At 36.2% G+C, this 23,354-nt stretch overlaps 1 protein-coding gene across 4 annotated transcripts in view; it reads right to left on the bottom strand.

Annotated features, from left to right (window-relative positions):
- The window catches only part of LOC113068017 (ras-specific guanine nucleotide-releasing factor RalGPS1), a 125,593-nt gene that overhangs the window by 21,449 nt on the left and 80,790 nt on the right, over nucleotides 1-23,354 (bottom strand). For all 4 annotated transcript variants that reach the window (XM_026240569.1, XM_026240572.1, XM_026240570.1 and 1 more), the window contains exons 9-10: nucleotides 5,549-5,686; nucleotides 5,355-5,448 (exon numbers count right to left, since the gene is read on the bottom strand). In XM_026240569.1, coding sequence (XP_026096354.1) covers nucleotides 5,355-5,448; nucleotides 5,549-5,686 — 232 coding nt within the window. The remainder of the gene's footprint in view (nucleotides 1-5,354; nucleotides 5,449-5,548; nucleotides 5,687-23,354) is intronic.

The following is a 23,354-nucleotide window of genomic DNA, read 5'->3' as shown; positions in this document are numbered from 1 at the left end:
TTGAGGTGAGCTAAAACATACCAACATTTAGTTTCAAAGTTAACTATCCCTTTAACAAACAAATCCGATGAGGTACAGTCAGTTTACTTAAATGCAGCTATTTGGACATTTTTTACCTTTATGACTGAACAAACGATCAATGACTCAGTGTCTGTAATAATCAATTCATTGAATATTTTCAAATCATTATAACACATATGCAGAAATGACATCTTAAACCTCCTGGACATATGAACTGGTGCTGAACACTATGGGCACACTGAAGAAAAAGTCCTCCCTAAATAACACAAGACAGATTGCATGTACTAATAGCCAAAGAACAAAATGAAATCGCCAAAAACAGCAACTGAACAACCTAAACCAGCGTTCAGGGGATTTGTGAAAGAAAAGATCAGATTCCTTCAGAACATCACACTGTTTTTAAGGAAGGTGAAATATGGGTGTGGAGAAATCCCTGGAGAAGCGCTAATCACAGCAATCAATCATTCACTGCTATTTTGTGCATAACAGCAGTTCTCAGTCAGGAAAACAAAAATGTTCACCGATGAGATTGGAGTGACTTAACAGAGGTTGAGAGTTCAGAAACCAGACAATGTCAAACTATTCCATTAAGGTCTCAAAGACGAGCTCAAGATGCAACGGCTGTTTCCAAATGGTAGGCAGCAAAATGATGTGTCCTAGACAAATTATAAAACTAAACCACCACATGCATCCACAGATAAACCAATCCCAGAATGCACTGCGACAAGCTTGTGTACATTTCTGTGAGCACTACAGAGTTGCACTACAACAAACTAACCACACATCTATTTTTAAAAAAGGGATTTTTTCACCAATTTATATCACAGAATAAAAAAAAAAAAAAACTTTTTTTTTAAAGCAACTTTATATCTCTCAACTCTGATTTTTTTTCCTATTATGAGTTCTCATTATTCAGACCTTTTTCTTGCAATATGGAGAAAAACACCCGAATTGTGAGACATAGGCTTAGAATAACGAAACTCAGAATACAGAGCAAAAAGTTAAAAAAAAAAAAGATTTAAACTCAGAATTCAGCGGAAAAAAGACAAACCTGCAAGATGTAAACTCAGTTGTAAACTCAGAATTCAAATATTCTTAACTTACAACAGATGAAAAAAAAAAAAAAAAAAAAACTGAAATTGAATTATAAGGAAAGTCAAATTGAGAGATGTAAACTCAGAATTCATGGAAAAAATCCTAAATTAAAAAAAATTAAATTTGTAAAAAAATATTTTTTAAATATTTATTAAACCTGTCATTATGTCCTGACAGTAGAATATAAGACAGATAATCTGTGAAAAAATGAAGCTCCTCTGGCTCCTCCCAGTGTCCTATTGCCATTTGCAGAAATTCATCTGCTCCCGGTAAAAATCAACCAGTCAGAGCTGCGGTCCGTAACTTTGTTTGTGTTCAAAATGTAGAAAAATGAACATAATAAGCGAGTACACCATGAATCCATTTTCCAAACTGTGTTTTTAGCTTGTCCTGAATCACTAGGGTGCACCTATAATAAGTGTTTATATTCAGACTATTTTAGATCGCTTCGGGGGTACCGCGGCGGAGTAACCCAGTACCTTTGTGATTCTTCATAGACATAAACAGAGAAAAGTAGTTCCGGCTACGATGTTCTTCCGCAAGACGCAAGCAGTTCTGTTTATTAACCGCTAGAGCGTCAAAAGTTCCCTACCGCAGCTTTAAACTCAGAATTGAGAGTAAAAAAGGTAATATTGTGATGTAAACTTAGAATTCCGAGGAAAGTCAAAATTGCAAGATGTAAACTTCAGAGAAAAAGATTCAAATTCCTATAAATCAATTGGTAGTTATCCTTCAGTAGTCACTGTGTCTGGTGGGTGAAGTTCATTTTCCACTCTGGTGCCTGTGTAGTGTTTCCAGACCTGTGGACCTGCAATGCAAAAGTCCTTGAGCTGCCCTCGTCTCTCATGTTCACCACCCATGCTGGCCGCGGATCAGAAAGTGTGACGGCCACCGCTGACGAGGGACGCCGGATACAGCCAGCAGCATGATGTCAGCTCTGGATGAACTTCAACAGCACACCCTATGGTTTCAGTGCGTTTGGGGCCATGTGAGGTCATGACGGGGTCACAGACGAAACGTCACCATGGAGACCACATGAGAGCCATCGCCAATCATCGAAATTTCGAGCTGAGCCCATCTCAGCCGCTATAAAACAGAGCCGAGCTGTGCAAAAAACACCCTTGAGATTTGAGATACGGCAAAACACAAATAACACCATGACAGATGCTCAGAGCCCCTCTGTTGTAAAAACAAAGATGGAAGAGCTAAATGTATTTATCTACAAAATGACACAATTAACTCCTGACTGAACTCTGACTCTGTAACTTTTACTAAACGTAACTGCAATCTGGTTACTGTAGGCTTTTTAATGACTTTAACAGAATACGTAATGTAACTGTATGGGGCAAAAATAAACTTACCAATACAGATATTTTCAACATATGTAAAATGTGTAAAATCCTAACTTTTGATATTTTCCCATAAATATAAAACCTAACTTTAAATGAATATAAACTTGCACGAAAAAGTACAAAAAAAAAAAAAGTATTTAAAATTCTATACATATATTTGCATTTTTTTAATTTTAAATGAATTTTTTTTACTATTTAAAATATGCAAAAAAGTACTTAAAATAAAAAATATATACTTTTATATATATTATAATAATATTTACATATCATAGAATATATATATATATATTTTACACTATGCAAAATTACAAAAAAATTTATGACAAATATGAACTTTTATAAAAATATAAATGTATTTATTTTTCTTGAAAAATCAAATGTTTGTAAAGCCCCATTCACACCAAGAACAGCAACTATAAAGATAACAATAAAGATATAGTTTTAAATATCATTCCATACCACAGCTATAATGATAAAGGCACAGAGAAACAATATCATTGGAATCACTTTCAGAGTTTTTCCACCTGATGAACAATAAAAAATATTGACAGCCAATCAGAATCAATCTTGCCGTCACAAGCTTGAGAGTTTAAAGCGGCAGGCGAGCGTGCGCTTAGAATAAACAGATGATATCTTTCACTGGTGTGGATGCTAATATCGTTATCTTTATGGTTATCTTTATAGTTATTGTTCTTTGTGTGAACAAGGCTTAAGGCAAGTACAAATGGGCAGGTCATCAGAAAAAAGTGAGTTTCTTTTCTTTTCTTCTTCCTTCCTTTTTTTGTATTTGGTTACGTACCAACATTTTAAGAGATTTTATATCTGTGTTTCTCCAAAACCTGACATGTGTTGTGCAAAGGATGTATTCACTCGGACTGCATACTTCAGACTGAAGGACTAATTAAAAATACATTTTCCTGATGACTCCAAATTATGAGTGAAACCAAGAAAACAATCATCTCAGACGAGCTGAATGAAAGACTGATGCTCGTCACGGATGGACGGCCACAGGAAGCAGAGCAAAAAGACCGTGAAACATGTTAAACAAAACTCTGTTAAGGTTGACTTCTTACAAGTTGATGAACGCTTTTCAGCAGTTAAGACATCAATATGGGGAATGTATTTCTGATACAGTGTGTGCCAGTAATAACAGGCTCTTCACTGCACTGAGATGAGTCCCACAGATATTCACTCATCCAGTGGAATAAACATTTAAATATAGGCTCTTTTAACAGGCTCTGATGAATTGCTAATTCACAAATTCACTTCACAGCATGATGGTATGAGGGGGAGAAGAGAACTTTAGGGGTTCACGTTAAAGCAAAAAGAGATCTGCTGCATTCCTCGCAGCTTCTGGCTGAAGATCTAGTATGATTCAATGTTTAAGACATACTCCTCTACTGGAAGAGACAGTTCAACAAGAAATAAAAATCCAGTCATCATTAACTCAACCTCATGTCGTTCCAAAACTGTTTGATTTCATTTCTTCTGCAAAACACAAAAGAAGATATTTTGAAGTATGTTTCAGTTGTTTTCGTGGTTTCAGACTGCTTTGACTTTAATTGCACAGCAAAAAGATTTAAATATCATTGAATGGTCACAAAAAAGCACATGTATTTTTCAAATGATATTTTTTGGTGTTTGCTGAAGCAAAAAATACATTTTTCGTTTGAAATATCCCTCTATCATGGTCTATGGAAGGCCCATTGTATACAAAAGAGGAAAAAAGTAATAAAAAAGATAATTGTGACTTTTTGCACAGAAGAAAAATCACATCACACAAAATTTACATATCACAATTCATCACGAAATGATACATATCACCCTCCCCCCCCAGAATTCTAAATTTATATCTTGGAATTTTAACTTTTTCCCCCTCAGAATTCTATTCTACGTTTGCATGTAAGAATTCTGTCATTTTTAATTCTATTTTGTAATTATTTGTCTCAGATTTTAAGTTTACATCTCAGAATTCTGTCTTTTTTCTCAGTATTCACAGTTTACATCTCATAATTCTAATTATTTTATCTCAGAAATTTTAAGTTTACATCACAGAATTCCGATTTTTCTCTCTCTATTCTAAGTTTGCATCTACTTGTTTTCTGTCATGGAATAAAAAAAGGTAACTTCTTAGCAAATTTATATCTTATAATTGTGAAAAAAGTTCAAATGGTGAGATATAAAATCTGGATTATGAAAAAGTTGCAACTACCTTCAAACCAGGGCATTATTCTGACTCAGGCTGCAAGGTTCTGTGAAATATTTGATAACCAATAATAGAATTAAACACAACATAACATTCTGCTAAAAAAATATGCAATTACTGGAATTTAAACAACAATACTGTTTTGCAAATAATACACGTTTTACGTTTCACCACTTTCACCTCAAATTATTATTATTATTAATGGTTTGGAACAACTGTGTATAAGGATTTATTTCTCACCTCACTGTTGGTTCCACCATGTGTTTGGACTCAGCCCTGCTGAGCTTAAGCAATGTTGCTCAAACTCACAGAACACCCAGTGATTTTAATAAAAACACATTTCATTTGTGTAAAACACTATTTAACGGCACAATCAAAACGTCTAAAGGCGGTTGCAGTTTCACCACATTTATGTGATGACTTTGCTGCTCACTGTTTCCCTATAAAAACAGCGACCGGTGAATTCCCAGTGTCAAATGCCTAGGGATATCAGCTGTCATGTCGCAACCAGAAAAACAATCTTTCCTGTTTGCCAAATCTTAAATCATTTAGCCAATGGGTCACCCTCGCTTTGGGCTGCTGGCGGTGCCACGCGTCCTGCTAAAGTCATCATGCCGTTTGAAGAAGGAGCTCTGCTGTAAATACAGTCCCTTTGCATTTTACCATTGAGACCTACTTACTTGAAATTGTCATCTTCCACAAACTTCTGAAGCTCCTCGATGTAGTGAACAGACATCAAGTACTTCTGCACATGTGGGAGAGTCACGAGGTGATCTGTGAGGAGGATGTCGAGAGTCAGATGTGTGCATGTATATATTCACGTGGATCCGAAATCTCCCTACAGATTTCACGACTAAATATCCTTCGCACTGACCGTATGTGCAGGACATCTGGAGGTCAGAGATCACCCGCAGGATGTTGTTCATCTGATTGGTTCTCTGCTGGGTCTCAATGATGCTGTCAGATGCAGGATAGGCCGAGTCGATGTAAATCATGTCCAGCAGATAGATCCCTGTGTGTGAGAAATGGAAGTGAGATGGACTAGAAGTATGCATGCTATTTATGGATTTATTGATATGGAAATTTAGCAATAATATAATGACACGGGGTGATGTATCAACATGTAAAGCTGTATTTCGTCTCAGAAAGAGATAAAGCACCTCCATGCACCGTTAGAGTTTATTACCTCAGTCAAGCTGTGATACACATTATAAATACTGACTAACAAGAACCAGGCATGTACTGCAGGAACAAGTGGACACTATTGGCCTTAATTTATCCCAGAATGCATCTTGATTTAGAGGCGAGGCAGAAATTACACATCTGCACAGCATTCACAATTAGATCTTTCTAATCTTCTATTTGATTTCTACATAAGTATCTGATGAGACAAGAAGATCTGAGGCAGTCCTGCTTGGGTAATTAACATTTCCCATGTGTATCTTTAACATCGGGGTGTGTTTGTGATGATGGCATATTACTAAAGTACACTGCAGAACTCAGTACACACTGAACAATCTCTTCATCAATCAATCCAAACCAAAAAAAGTGTACAGATCCTTCATATTGCTCCAAATCTATATTTGATTTTCTTTCTCGTGTGGAACACAAAACGGGAAGTTAGACAAAAAGCCTGAGCTGGATAGTCCAAAAAGTACAGTAAAATTAGTCTAACACTATGAATCATCCACCATCTATTTGCATGGAAGATAATTATAGTCATAGAGAAAATCAAAATTATAGAAATTAGTTTTAGAATTTAGTTTTAGTTTTATTACTTATTTATCATTTTGACTGTTCAACTTTTGTCTAATAATTAAATACTTTGTTACAATGACTTTTAATCTCTAGATTTTCGACTAAGTATTGCATAATTAGGACTGTGTATCTAATCTTTTTTATCTCATATTTATGACTTTTTATCTTTAATTTCAATGTTATATCTGGTAACTATGACTCATATCTCATAATTAGCTTTTCTTCTCATATTTTAGTTTTATGTCATAATAATGACATATTATTCAAAAAATATTATTCAAAATTAGGATTTAGTATCTCATAATATTGGAATTTTGTCTTATGATAAATAGTTTTATAAAAAAATTCATGTTTTATCACAATTTTCATGTAATAATCATGATTTTTTAAATCTCTTAATTTCAATTTATTATTTTATAATTTTGTCTGTTTAACTCACAATTATGACTTAGTATCACATAATTTTGACACTTTTTTTATCTCACAATAAAGACTTTTTCCTCTATGAATTTTCCATAACTATGATTCACAAAAACATGTTTTTTATGTGGCATAAATCTTACATCTAGTTTTACATTTCATAGAGGAAGGAAAATAGCACAGGACCGTGATAACACGCAGGTGAGCATATTATGAAAAATTATACATTTGAGTAAATAACTCTTTATAAACTTTAATTAGTTTAACTTCCATTATGAACTAAAACACATGCAGCTAAATACAATCCATAATCTGAATTAAACTCCAAAGACAAGCTGAGACAAATGAAAGACTGATTGAGAGTGAAAGGTCTTCAGACGTGTTCAGTGATCCTCTTTCAGAACCACTGGAGTGACTGCAGCAGTTCAGCTGTGGAAAAAATGAAAAGCAGTTTCCACCAGAACAGCTGAGGTCTCTGGAGAGTCAGAGCAGATGTGTGAGGCAACATAAAGCATGTGGCATCACTGTGGAGGAGATGGCATGGCCTCCTGCAAACTATCAGATGGTTTTCAGTAATATACACCCGCACAGGGCTGGGACCCCCACGACAAAGTGCTGTCTCTTATAGTATGCCAGCATACACCTATTGTTCAGACAAAAAGTAGCTTGGCTCTATAAAATAAATAAATTCATAAACAAATACAACAAAATAAACAAATTAATTAAACGATAATAAATAAATAAAAAATAAATTTCATTTATAAATTATTGCATTGAACACCGCATTGGTTGGGTTCATTGGTTTGCTCCAGCAAATTGCTTGGTACCAACCAATGAAACAAGCAACCAACAAATAAATCAACCAACCAACCAACCAACCAACCGAGTGAAACAATCAATGAATCAACCAATGAACCAACCAACAAACAAACCAATGAACCAACCAACAAACCAACCAACCAACCAACCAATGAACCAACCAACAAACAAACCAACGAACCAACGAACCAACCAACAAACCAACCAACCAACCAACCAACCAACCAACAAACCAACCAACAAACCAACCAACGAACCAACCAACCAACAAACCAACCAACCAACCAACCAACCAACCAACCAACCAACCAACCAACCAACCAACAAACCAACGAACCAACAAACAAACCAATGAACCAACCAACAAACAAACCAACGAACCAACCAACAAACAAACCAATGAATCAACCAGTCAACCAAAAAAAAAATAAAAAAAAAAATCAATCAACCAACCTACCAACTAAAGAACCAACGGATTAACCTACAAACCAACCAACCGATGAATGAACAAACAAATGAATAAAATGACGGGCCGTCGATTAACCAACAAACCAACCAATCAATGAACAATCCAACCAACTGACAACCAACAAACCAAACCACCAACAAAAGAACCAAGTTCCAACAAACCAAAGAATCAACCAACAAATGAACCAACTAACCAACCTACTTACCTACCCATCTAAATATATAGCAATATATCTAATTACATATATAGAAGGGGACTAATTTTCTCAGCTATCAAATGTTGCAAGCTTATTTTTGGACCTACATTTGTAAATAGCCTTTGTGTAAATATAATGTCTAGGAAGAGTAAAACAGTTTTCTTTGGACATTCTTAGATGAGATTAAACAAAAGGAAAGTTTATTTTCTCTACTGATTCATGCAGAAGGAAAAAGTGGCTGGTACTTTAGCAAATAAATGTTTTAATGAAAACCACATGGCTGGATTTAAACTGAGAAAGGAAGTCCTCACAATCTAATAAAAGCATAAATCAGACTAATATATAAAGCAAGGCAAAAATCCCGCTCGTAACTATACAGTCAAATAGTGGTGCCCTGCTAGTGATTAGAAGAGCATTATTTGAGCAAATGACCAAAAAGGTAGTTTAATACATCAGCCTATTTATGGTGCTCTGGATAAACTGCTGCAGGCTGCTGGTCCTCAGCAAAACAGATGGAGATGTTCATCTAAAGAATCATGTGTTTCTGTGCTGTAAACAAAACACAGATTTAAATAAATGGACCATAGCAGTAGCACTGCATAAAAGATTATATTAAACCCTGAGTTCATTTCAGCCAGAGACCACAAGAGGTGATGTTTTACCATGAATAAAATGATAATTACAGACATAAGCAACAATAGCCGGAGTAAAGACATACTTTTTTTTTTTATGGGCGTTTTAATGTTTTTTAATGTGATAGGACAGTAGAAAGGTGATAATAAAGCATTGAGTTGGGCTGATGCTTTGCTAGGCTTTTGCTACAGCTGACTTCCGATTTGTTTGTGGCTCTTTCTATTTTAGTTTTGTCTTCAGCGAGTGAAATACAGCTCAAACAGGTTGAGATCAGGAGATTGACTTATTATAGAATAATCCATTTTATTACCTTTAAAAACTCCTGGATTGATTTTGCTGTATGTTTTTGGTCATCGTCCATTTGTACTATGATGCACCGGCCAATTAACTTTTGACTGAATCTGGGCATAGAGTATATCTCTTTACTCTTCAGAATTCACTCATCATCACTAAACACCAGTAACCAAGTGCCACTGGAAGCCATGCACACTCATGCATCACACTGCTCAATGTTTCTCAGATGATGTTGTGTGCTTCGGATCATGGGCTGTTCAAAACCTTGTCCATACTTTTTTCTTCCCGTCATTCTGGTTCAGCTTAATCTCAGCCATCCAAAGAATGCATTTCCAGAAGTGCTCTGGATTTTTTAGATGTTTTTTTGGCAAAGTCTAATCTACCCTTGTTTGTGGTATTTGCTCTGGTGAAGCCTTCTCTTGATTGTAGACTTTGACAGAGACGTTTACCTCCTGGAGAGTGTTCTTCTCTTGCCTGGATGTTGTGAAAGGGTTTTTCTTTACCATGGAGAGGATCCTCCGATCATCCACTACCGTTGACGTCCAGGTGTTTTTATGTTGCTGAGCTCACCAGTGCGTTCTTTTTTCTCAGAATGTACCAAACTGTTAATTCGGCCACGACTGATGTCCCTGCTATCTCTCTGGTGGATTTGTTTTGATTTTGAAGCCTAACAATAGTCTGTTTCACGTGCATGGAGAGATCCAGAATACATGAAGTGGGTTCACAGCAACAGCTTCCTAATGCAAATAGCACGTTTAGAATCAACTCCAGACCTTTTACCTGTTTAACTGAAGCAGAAATAACAAAATAATAGCCCACGCATGTCCATGAAACAGCTTTTGAGTCAACTGTCCAATTACTTACGGTCCCTTGAAAGTGGGGGTGGGGTGTACATATAAGCCTATATTCATTGCATAATTGTAACTTGGATATGGTTTGGTCAGCAGCTAATAAAAATAGTGCCTGTAACTAAATATATATGAACCTAACTGCTTCGCTTTTGTCCAAATATAGCAATATAACTCCAGAAACATGACTGAAGTAGATCAGTTGTGAACACATCTCCAGTTCAGTCACACACACTGCTGGACGACCAGCCTTGACGAAATCTGAGTCACTCCATGGCTTCATCCACACAATGACATCAGTGCTCAACACGACAATCAGCATCTCTGCCATTGGATTACCAAAGTCTGCCTGTATCCATGCACACAGTCATGAAACTCTTGCAACACATCATTTTCTATTTCAGGGTGTTATCAGCAGGTTTCGTGAGATTCACTAAAACGCTTGAGCTAAATATAAAGACGGAAACTCAGCTTGACAGCACCTGATGAAGGTTGTGGGAAGGTACAGGCAATGTTAGCTGCACAAGCAACTAAAAAACATTGAACAGAAGTTTACTGCTTGTCTTCTGCATGGGATGTGTGTTTACTTTAAGGTCATCTTTTGCTTGTCCAGTAAAAACTTGATGAAGGTGTTCAGACCGAACAGGATCAGGGTGAAGCTCTCTAGTGCCCTTAAAAGGCAGCAGTGTGGCATCTTACATAACAGTGTCTCAAAGCACATGGTGAAAACCTGACGGATCGAAGAGAACATCATCGTTCCTTTTTCTTCTATTGCAACATTCACCTTGGACAGCACAGCTCTGCATTATGTGCTGTTCCTATTACACAATCAGAGACGTGTGCCCAAAGAGACTGTGAAAACGTGCTGAAGCAAAGTTCACAAAGTTGTGATTCGCTTCCAAGGCTGATCGTTCAACACAAGCACATGCAACGAGCTCTGGTTTTGTTCATCCAGTGTTGTTTCTCAGCTGTGAGAAACGGCCTTTTGTCTGAAGTGTTTTATAGCTACATGTCTGCACAAGTTACTATGTTTGAAAAATGATGTACTTCAAGTCTGGCTTGCAATGCAGGCTCTCTCTGGATTGTTCATCTTTACTCTAAGCCTCATAATATACTTGGGACAATTTTTTTATGCTTACTCATGCATGCATGTGACATCTAAATAGTCACAAACTGAAATGCTCAAATTGGTAATCGTAATTATTTGCATACAAATTAATCATCAGTAAAAACTGGCAGTTCTAACCACATGCATGAAGCAATCTAACACTAAAATACATAAACCACCGATAGAAAGTTTTGATAATTCATAAGCTCTGAAGCATCTTAAAACATGAACATTAGCACAGGAAATGTAGTGTGGAAGAGTTGGGCAAAACACAATTTGGAATAGGTGGCAGTAATGCACTTATAAGTCAGCAATCCACCGTAAAGCAAGAAGAAGATTTTGTGTATTTACACATCAATGTATCGTCGCGAGCCGCAGGGTTTAATTTGGATTTGTTTGTATATGTTTTTTGTTTTGTTTTATTGTATGTTTTAGCAGCGATTCCAATAACATCCATTATAAAACTGACAGACTGCAACGGTTTGAGTTAAAAATCTTGGGTTGTGTTCTACTGAAGAAACAAAGTCCCCTACATCTTGGATGCCCTGAGGGTAAGCAGATAAACATCAAAGTTTAATTTTTGGGTGAACTATCCCTTTAAGGGGACTTTAAATAAATATTTTATGTAAAAGAGATTTAGCTGACAAAAATGGGAATTGGGAATACCGCTTTTACACAGTTGTTGTAAAATAGAACAAATATTTATATATAATAATCCTCATTGTACTGTGTCAGATAAACACTGCTCAAATTACAAAAATGTGAAATATATAGGGCAGGTATTGCAAACTAATGCTAATAATTAATGAATTATATAACACGTCAAATTAAAATAAATAATTATAATTTACTAAAAGTTTAAATTTACTAGTAAAAGAGGTACTTGAATAAAAAGCTTGTGAAGTTGTAATTAAAACATTATGGCAGTAGAGCGTACAAGAAAACTATTTTACTTGCTGTTTCTTTATAATTATTAGTGCAATCTACTAACAATTTCTGTGTGAATATTGTTTGAAAATAAATACAAATGTGGTAGTGTACACCTTCGTACCTTCTCTACCAATCAAGGGCACATTTTATTACATTAAGGTATTAAGATACACCTTTAAGGGTTTTTCTGTTGAGGGCAAACCTACAAAAAAGGAACAATTTGTTCATTTTGAACCCTGTTTTGGAAGTAAAACTACGAAACACACACAACTTTAGGGGAGACTACAGCACATATGAAGAAGTCCTGCATTCGATTGCTTCATAAATGCATATAAATCCCAACTGTGCCGGTGGATTCTGGGATGGTGAATTGGACAAACGCTCCACTGCAATCTAAGCAAAAGCGGACAGAAGGGACATCATGTTATTCTCTGGCCAATTATCTTAAGTGAGCCAATTTTATGGATGATTTTAAAGCATGAGCTCCTTTCAGAACGCATTATCATCTTCATGTGTAATTATCGGCTCATCTCGCATCACATACCAAGACAGAGTCCCTGCGAACATCCCGATGAGGACAGAGAGAGAGAGAGCGATGAAGAGACATGTTTGGACGGCAGAGGATATGATGTAGTGGTTACATCTCCATGTAAACACTCACAATCTTATCAGATGAGTCACAAACACATTTCTCAGACCAAATGGATCGAGAAGAACCATATTGTTCTAGTTAAAGTTCTTTTTCTCAGACAGTCTATTTAATGACATGAGTGTTTAATTTGACTCAAGCATCCATAACACACCTTTTTTTGGATTTACGGATTAGTTGCTAAGGTGTTTAGAGAGTTCTTAGAATGTTGCTATGTTGTTGCTAGGCAGTTTAGAGTGCTTTCACTGGTTTCTCATAAAAGATGGAAGAAAGAAAGATTTGGCATTAAACCCTTTGGCTAGGGAGAGGTTTTCAAAGGATTACAATATATACATTTCAGTTTTGCTATATATTCACATAGGAAACACTTATTTAAAAATGGTAATAATATTTCACAGTATTACTGATTTTACTATATTTTATACAGCAAAATCCCCAAAATCCCCAACTCTGCTCAGAGTACATATTATCCCAATCTACAGAGTGTTAAAGTAACACTGACACAAAGTTTCCTCTGTTGAGGATTATGTGATGCATTTTATGTCTAAAAGCCTGAACAGTGCTTGTTCATCTTCAACATTGTTAACAACAGGTTTTCTTTACTAATGCTCACTCTTCAAATGATTAATTGCTTAATTATCCCATAAACTTGAACTCTGCTTCATTGTTACTGTACTTTAACACTCTGTAGATTGGGACAATATGTACACCGAGGAGAGTTGATTTATCTCTGGGGATTTTGCTCAAATAATAGATCAAATAAATGAAGCCTTATTGAGCAAAACAGTTTTCTTTCAAAAAGATCATAACAGATCTAAAACGTTTGAATGCTAAAAGCAGCCACCAATTAGTTTTTTTTGTTGTTGTCCTTTTATGATGGCAAAATTGCAAGTAAAGTATCATGTATATACTGCCTGTTAAAATATTTATATAAAAAAAGGCATTTAAAACATTAAAAACATAAAACATTTTTAGAACAGCTTTAACTGCAATGCCAGAGTTTTGACAGAAATCACTAATCCAGACGATCAAGTTTTGATCAGTTATCTGTGTTTAAATGCAGGAATTATCTTTAAGATTTCCTGAATTTCCTGAAAGTTACTTTAAGATACTTGACACCACCAGTGATCTTACCCACAGATAATGACCTTCTCATGTGGCATCATACATCTAAAACCATCACTCAAAACCACACCAGATCGAAACGACGAGGCAGTTTTTCCACACTAAAGCATCTGAGTGACCTCTGAAGTAGCTCATTACGCCGCCGCTGGTTTTCACATCACCACTAAAACATAATAAATAAACAAACTTTCCAAGCAGGGGCAGCTCTGCTTGGCAAGCCCCTGGCCTATAATCATAAATCAATCCAATAAAGGTGCCGGCCCAGGACCGGACACAGCTCCCCTGCTGCAGATAAATGGACACAAGCTCTGATCCAAGAGGACTGAGCTCTGCCAAACGTCCATTCCAGACCACAACATATACCTGACACAATGGTCAGCAGTCAGAGGAAAACTGATTGACGAGAAAGTGAAAATGAAAAAAAGCGAGAGAAAACAGAAGGTGATGAGTAAAACAGACAATGGATAGAGTCACGTGTATATCTAGTCCATTTCAAACCTTTAAAGGGATATTCAGCCAATTTGTGGACCCCAAACTTTTATGGAAGCTAATGGGATCCACATAAACAAACAATTTATGTGTCATACATTACTAAGATTGCTACTTACTTCTGCCAATACATCCACAGACATGCTGCATGTAAGAAACACTACTGTTGCACACATAACATATAAAATTACCTCATAGATCTATATAGGTGGAGCTGGGGAAGAGGAAGGGTTTCTGAAATGTGCTGAAACTGCTACAGGAAGTACTAGCCGAGTATTTGAATAGTGAGCAGCGAGCTCATTGGCTGCGAATGCAAAAAGAAGAAAGTTTATTTTGATTTTTTAAAACTTATATTTAATCTTAATATGTAAAAACAAGTGAACTAAAATCTGCCAGTTCAGAAAGACAAATTACATTCTTATTAAATATACATTAAAAAACAAGTGTTATTCAGTGCTGCTCCAGTAAATTGATAAAGAATAAATTACATTAATGTAGTGGAAAATCATTAATATTATTTTTTATAGTATTTTGTTGTTACTGTACATTAATATGCTCTTCACCCACATCCATGGCCTTTATTGCATGCTTTTTTTATCTAACCAAACCCTGATGAATAAATAAAGTCACATTATCAACTAAATAATTTCAAGCTGAATATTTTGTCTTGGTGATTAAGATCTGGAGATGATTTTCCCTCCAAAAATGCTTGATACTTTTATCACATAGTACTTAAACCTACTTATGGTGTTCCTGGTCAAAAATGTCAGGCCTCCAAAAAATGGCTGGTAAATGTCGTGTTATGCTATATTACCCCCAAATCTTGGATTTTAACTTTTTCTTAGCTTGTTTTCTCTCAGTCATAGAGGTTACTAGAAGCACCTGTCAATCATCAAATAAACTTTGAATCCTCTGAAGAAACGAAAGGATTCAAACTCTTGAGAAAGAACTTCATCAGTGCTGAAACTGCTTTAAAAAATGAATTACTGGGACAGTAAAAGGAGGCGGATTAATACTTTAACTAAAGGGAAAACTTGCATTAACACTTAATTGAATAAAATAAAATAATAATAACAATAATTTGAAACTTAAAAACCAAAAAACACCACGCCAACTAATTTATGCATCTCAAGAACTGGCGTAATTCTCAGTAATCTTACAGTTTAGCCACGCAGCTGTGAGCGTGATCATCCCAAAACTATTTAGTCTAAATACAACAGCTACACCGCAGCGAAACATCATCATGTCCACAACATACAAATTTCATTAACGCTAATCCATGTAATGTTGCATGCAGTCATTCCTCCGCTGGGAAAAAGCGTGTTAATGACATGCCACGTAAACACAGCTCTGCAGGCCGTTCCAAAAGATCGGCTTCTAATTGTTGTACATTTGTGCCTGATTTTTATAACCATACACAGATCAGCACTCAGTGCTTCCAGCTGGACGTCCCACATGCGGCGGATAAGGTAGATGTGACTTTATAGCAGTTAGTCTGAAGGGACTGTGGTGGGAATTGCGTAAATCAGCTGACAGCTGTTGGGATTTGTGGCCGGCAGCTTTGGGCCTGTAAGAATGCAGCTCATCACACTTAATTCATCATGACAATCAGAAAAACTAAAAGATATACCCAGAGCAAAAGCTAAACTACTCACATGTAATGAATTTATACTATCAATTAGCCGGTGTACTGGAAGACGCTGGCAGAAAACAAGAGGAATCAATTTGGGATACTGGATTCAAATACATTTAGATTTTCGGTAGTCTAAACAATTTAGCAGGGAAAGGACTGTCTAAAATCTTTTAAACTCAATACTTGTATGTTGCTTGAAATCTAAGCTTAAAAAAAGCTAATTTTGACTTTTTCATAATTCAGATTTCTTATTATAATATTAACTTGAAATTCTTTCATTGCAATTTTTAATTTATATGTCGCAATTCTCCGTTTTTTTTTCTGTGCAATTAAGACTTTTCTTGCCATACTACATTTTTTTTCCCAGAAAATCGATCATAACATTTCGCAATTCAGAATTTATTTTCTCTTTCACAAATCTGAGTTGCGATTTTGAATTCATATCTCACAATTATTAACTGTGAGATTAAAAAAGTAGCAATTAACTTTTTATTGTTATAATTCTGATGTGGAAATAAGCCTGACTTTTTTCCCCACACAATTGCGAGTTAAATACAACAAATCAGATTTGTGAGACAAACTCTTTTTTGCATGACTAAAAAGTCGCAGTATCTGATCTATGTCATAGAAATCTGTGCCGTTTAAAATTTGACTACACAACAAAATTAATCAATCTTCTCTCTAAACTGTGCATATAATTTGCTATGAAACAAGTTTGAGTGATTTCAAATGCACATGAATGAGTAAAAGTATCTGACGCCTGTGTTGTCTCATATGCCTTTAATTAGAAATGACAACAAAAGACGAGCAGAGAAAGTTCTTTCCACACAGAAAACTACTTTTTTTTACTGTCTTTACTGAAATTCATTCCTTTTAAGACTCATTTTTAGAAAATTTAGTTTAAAGGTCTTTAAAGACCAACAATCCGATCCCTGTCTTTAATCCAATGTGAAAATCAAAGGTTAACAACCTGAAATTACCTTTGGCTCTTTATTTAGCGAGCACTACCGTGCCTTCTTGTTTGTTAATGGTGCGAAAACCATCCAAGCATGATGTCATGATTTCATCACTTGCACAATAGCAGTCAGTCATACAGATTTCACATTCAATCTGGCCCTGTGTGTAGCCTAATCAAAGCTTATTCCACAACAACATCTATTGGTACAGGTGTGTGCGTTTGAGCGAAGCAGTGTAACTGTGTCGATTAGCAAGATGACAAGTGTTACGACTCTACAGGGGTGTGAGATGTTTGGGGTAATACGTCTGAGCTGTCAAGTGATTGAGTGCGTTTTAGGAGGGTCAAGGGTACAAAACTGCTTTGAAATGGTCAACGGCACAAATGTTGACTCTGCACAACCATTTGTGCCCAAGCGCTTGTGATAAGTCGCAGATTTTCTGCCTGTCGCACAAGATACGAAAACAAATTAACCTAGAAAAAACCCCCACATGCAACGAATTAGCTTGGCATGTGGAGCCAAATGAGCCAAGGGGCAATTTTATCCCCATTTGAAGGCGTAATGGACACGGCTTGTTCTCTCGAGTGTTTCCAGCATGAAGGACAGCGCTGTTCGATGAAGATGGATATAATCACAGGTTTGTTTGGGCTCATGCTCGACTAATGAGCTGACATCATGCTTGGATGGTTTTCTCGCCATTAAGAAACAAGCAGGCACAGTAGCGCTCGCTAAATAAAGAGCCAAAGGTAATTTCAGGTGGTTAAACCTTGATTTTCACACTGGATAGCAGACGGAGATCTGATTGTTACTCTAATTCTACAAGGTAAGGGTTTTAGTGCGCTTTTCGCACCACGAGCACCAGTAGACGACTGGGACTCCAGTTGAGAGGCAATAAAAATAAAGCGAAGTATGATGGTCTCAGCACATTGAGAGGATTTTAGGGAAGACGGTCCTCAGAAACCAGAGGAGACCCTACTCATAAACCAATCCTCAACACGCCTGAGTGTTCACTATAAAAAACATATACATATATTTAGGTGAAATAGTAGCCAAGCTAACAGTCAAAACATAAACACAGCACTGGGCGTTTAATTGCTGAGGAAGGATATATATGGCGTGTCTAATGTGCAGAGAGTATGTTTATGAACGTTGCTTTATGTTCTTGGCTCACACTGGAAGCTTATTATGTTAATCATTCAAAATGTTTAGTCAAGACAATCGCTTGCTGTTTAAACCAGGGCTTCCCAAACTGTTTTGTCAGCTGAACCTCTTTAGATGTCAAATATTTAATTGACGTATCCAAGACTTTAAGGTAGGCCTAATATTTCAACAATTTAATTTCGCAGTTCTCTGAACAGAACAGATAAATGAATATTTCTAGATTAAATACGTAGTTGGTTCAGTTATGTCACACGAAATGATTCCATGAAATTCCCTAAAACATTTTCATTACTTGGAAAAAAATAAAACAAACTGATATAGAATTTATTTTATATAATCTAGTTCCCAAGGCAACATTTCTCATTTCTTTACGTTGTTAAAATAACCAAAACTAAACACTGAATTATAGAGACGTAAAAAAATATATAAATAAAAATGGAAACACACAGACAAAACAAAATTCCTAATATTAAAATAAAACCTAAATATTAATTTAAAATAAAATAAAATGTAGAATATATAAAAAAAATTGTGATGTTAAAATAGACTGACTTGGGAAAAGATAAATGATCACAAATGTTTGTGTCCTCAATGGGACAGTTGCAAAGTCTACATTTTTTATTTTTTTTATTTAATTATAATGTTTCCCTGGACACACATGATCTTTTCTGATTTTCTTGGATGTTTGTAAGCAAGCAGAGAAACTCTGTAATTTAAGAGTGCCCTTTCAAGATCTCACTCTTGACTGGTATATAAAAAAAACTTTCACTGCAAGTCAACAATTTGGTGGAAAATGCAGGAATAAATAGACAAAAAGGACAAAATAGAGATTACTGGTAAATTTTGGTCAACCACTTCATCCATACAAAGCCAAACTGAGCTAATTTAGAGTTTCGGTATGAAATAAGCAGTTGAAGGCCACCACTACCATAACTAGCCTGAGTGTATTGAAACTGAACTTCTACATAAAGAGCGCGAGAAAGAGGAGGAGGACACAGAAAGCAGCTCATTAGGATGTGTGTACACTGCTGTTTTACAAGCGTCTTTGATCAGAGGTCACAGGGAAAGGGTCGCCCTGTAAACATAAAGTCCCTGGCGAGTTTCCTTTAGGTCTAACATTCCTCTTCTGTGCTTCAGTTTATAAAGAAGGACGTCACAAATGATGGCTTATGGGGTCACTTAAACTACAAACTTGTAGAGCTAATAAAAAAAAATTGGGGTTGGTTGAAACAAGTCTCTTCTACTTATTAAGGCTGCATTTAAAGGCATTTGATCAAAAAAAATTGTTTTAGTTTTGTATGTGAGTACATTTTAAAATGAATTTTTTTCCTGAAATCAGGAATTGTTTTTGATCCTTCAGAAATCATTCTAATATGATGACTTGCTGCTTAAGAAAAAAATGTCTTCTTATCAATGCTGAAAACAGTTGCTGCTTTTTTATTTTTGTTGAAATAAAACTCTTTGATGAATAGAACATAAAAAAGCATTTATTTGAAACAGAACTCTTTTGTAACATTATTAAAGCCTTTATGGTCACATTTGAACAATTTAATGCATCACTGATGAATAAAAGTATTTATTTTAAACTTAGTCTTTTTTATTATTTGGTAATTTCACAAAGCATTTAATAAACCCGAAACAAAATATAAATATTAAAAAACTTAGGAACAAAATGTTGCTTTGGCAAATAACTGTTGAAACTGAAATTAATTCGAAGTTTAATCTGAAATAGACCTACTATAATTATTAATTAAAATATAACAAACTTTTTAAAATTTAAATAATAATACAATTGTTATAATAATAATAATAATAATAATAATAATAATAATAATAATAATAATAAATTATATACTACATTTATTTAATAAATATTACATCAAAAGCACATGATAAATATACAAATGAAAACCTTAAATTGTGGTTGAGAAAAAAAAAAAGAAAAAGCAAGAAATTAAAATTTAAACTGAAAATATCAAAATAACAGCTATATTTATAACAGCATATAAATGATGCTAAAATAACACCGGATGATACAGGCACACATGTTGGATAATTTTTAATAATGATGGGATGAGGTGAGACTTTTTAAGAGGATATTAACCAGTTCTCCTTTTACCCCTGTGGTCCCGGATGGACCACCAACATTAGCCACGTCCCGTTAGGTGAGGGGCTAAACGACACCTCTCTGAAACAGACTCCAAAAAACTGGCCCACAACATTAAAAGGAAAAAGAAAATAATCCTGCTTTATGACAACGTCCATTTCTCTGTCTAATTTCCTAAATGTTTTTAGATTTACTGTAAGTCTGAGCTCTTACCTCATCCTGGTTTACAGCTGAGGCTAACAACAGCATCTGCTGCCAAATTATGATCCCATCCACAGAACAACGAAGGAAAAGCTGCGCAATCCAACACTTGGAGCTTCACAACACCGCCTGAGCTTCAAGCACGTCCTGAGCTTCTGCCTTTGACTTCAACCTTATTTATTAGAGACAGGAACGGAGAAGAGGAAAACATATGGACAAATGCAGTGTTTTGGCAAAGGCATAGCTTCTTATTCCTTTGCATGCAACATCAAATATATAATACAAGTTTCTGGTCTTACTCTGAATGACTCAGTGCAAAACGAATTCTTCACAGTCATTCAACAAAGGCCTCTAATTCGCTCTGCCTCAGAAACAACTTTGCTCTTTAGCAATCCAAGACGGATCAGTTTAACTCCTGTTTATTTTATATACCGTTTACTTTACAGTAAATAAAGAACTCCTAATTTTCCAATGTTCTAATATCCTTATACAGAAATGATAGTAAAAATTTAACCTAAAATAAACAGTTGCTGAAAATTAGCTTTCTGTCGATCCACGATATAGCTGACATTGTTTCTTCATCAGATTTGGAGAAATGTAACATTGCATCACTTTCTCACCAATGGATCCTCTGCAGTGAATGGCTGCCGTCAGAATGAGAGCAGATAAAAACATTACAGTAATCCTCAAGTAATCCACACCACTTCAGTCCATCAGTTAATGTCTTGTGAAGCCAAAAGCTGCGTGTTTGTAAGCAACAAATCCATCAAGACATTATAACGGTCGCTTCTGGCTAAAATATGTTCTCCATCTACTCTCCAGTTAAAATCTGGTCTGAATCAGGAGATAAATATGCACAGATCAAGCATCATTTACAAGCCAAAAAAGGTCGTAAACAAATATGTAGCTGGATCTTGATGTGAGAGACAACAGGAGATGGACTTTCACTGGGGGAAGTGTTATTATTGTTTATGAACTCAAAATTTGGCCAGAAGCAAGGGTTTGATGTTAAAAACATCTCAATGATCAGAATCAGAATGAGCTTTATTGCCAGGTATGTTCACACATACGAGGAATTTGTTTTCGTGACAGAAGCTCCGCAGTGCAACAGAATGACGGCGACAGAACAAAACACACATAATAAAAGAATAAAAAATACAAATAAGTAGGTAAGGAATGACAATATACAATTGCCAATTGTATGTACAGGTATATTTTGTGCAAAAATGTAAGTGCACACTAAGTATGTGTGTTAGATAAATAAGTGTATGTGTATATAAATATAAATAGTGTAGTGTGTTCCACAGTTATTATCAAGTGTTCAAGAGATGGATTGCCTGAGAGAAGAAACTGTTCCTGTGTCTGGTCCTTCTAGTGCCTAGTGCTCTGTAGCGTCGACCAGATGGAAACAGTTTAAAAAGGGAGTGTGATGGATGTGAGGGGTCCAGAGTGATTTTGACAGCCCTTTTCCTCACTCTGGATAAGTACAGTTCTTGAATAGATGATTCGATCAGCAGTCCGGACTACCCTCTGTAGTCTTCTGAGATCAGATTTAGAAGCTGAGCTGAACCAGACAGTTACTGAAGTGCAGAGGATGGATTCGATGATGGTGGAGTAGAACGGTTTTCCATGATCATCTCCACTGTTTTGAGCGTGTTAAGCTCCAGGTTGTTGAGAATGCACCAGACAGCCAGCTCTTTTACCTCCTGTCTGTAAGCAGACTCGTCACCGTCCTGGATGAGGCCGATGAGTGTGGTGTCGTCTGCAAACTTCAGGAGCTTGACAGAGGGTTCCTTAGATGTGCAATCATTAGTGTACAGGGAGAAGAGCAGTGGGGAGAGGACGCAGCCCTGGGGAGCTCCGGTGCTGATTGTACGGGTGCTGGATGTGTATTTTCCCAGCCTCACTAGCTGCTGTCTGTCTGTCAGAAAGCTGTTGATCCACTGACAGATGGAAATGGGTACAGAGAGCTGAGTTAGTTTGGGCAGGAGGAGGTTTGGGATGATCGTGTTAAAGGCCGAGCTGAAGTCCACAAACAGCATCCGCACATAAGTCCCCGGTCTGTCTACGTGTTGCAGTACATAATGCAGTCCAAAGTTTACTGCATCGTCCACAGACCTGTTTGCTCTGTAGGCAAACTGAAGAGGATCCAGCAAGGGTCCAGTGATGTCCTTCAGGTGGGCCAGCACCAGTTTTTCAAATGACTTCATGACTACAGACGTTAGAGCCACAGGCCTGTAGTCATTTAGTCCTGTAATTTGGGATTTATCCGAGCGAGAGGACATGTAAACACTTGATCGGATTGAGAACCGACAGGGGAAAGTACTGCGCATGCGCAGTGACGTAAAAATAGCGTTATGACGTATGACGCGAGGAAAGAGGAAGTGTGATAAATAAGTGTATCTCATTATAAATCTCCCCTTTCATTCAGCGTATGTGAAGTGGAACAGGACCAAGTTCCACCAGTCCTTGTTTAAGACTTATCAACAGACGACTAGTTTTGGGTGCGGGAAGGGGCACTTTTATACTTTTTTTTTTTTTTTAAGTAAAGTTAAGCAGTAACGTTAACGTTAACAGTTCATGTGCTGGTCGTCGCCTTATTAGGACCCGAAGTAGATAAATATCATGTGTGCTTTTTAAAACAGTATGCAAGAGCAGCGGGAAACTCTGTATATTCATGCAGTGTGCCATGTCAAAAGAGTAAATCAGATCAGAAGCTTGTGACATGTAAACGCACACATCAACCCGATCACTTTATTCAGCGCTCATGTAAACACTACGTTCGGATTCATCAATCAGAATGAATTCAATCCGATGGGAGCAAAAAGTGTCCATGTAAACGCACCTAGTGAGGTCAAAACAAGATTGTAAATCCTGCTCTGCT

Source organism: Carassius auratus, linkage group LG30F, assembly GCF_003368295.1.
Source record: "Carassius auratus strain Wakin linkage group LG30F, ASM336829v1, whole genome shotgun sequence".
NCBI classification, from domain to species: Eukaryota; Metazoa; Chordata; class Actinopteri; order Cypriniformes; family Cyprinidae; genus Carassius; species Carassius auratus.
This window is presented reverse-complemented; position numbering and strand designations above follow the sequence as displayed.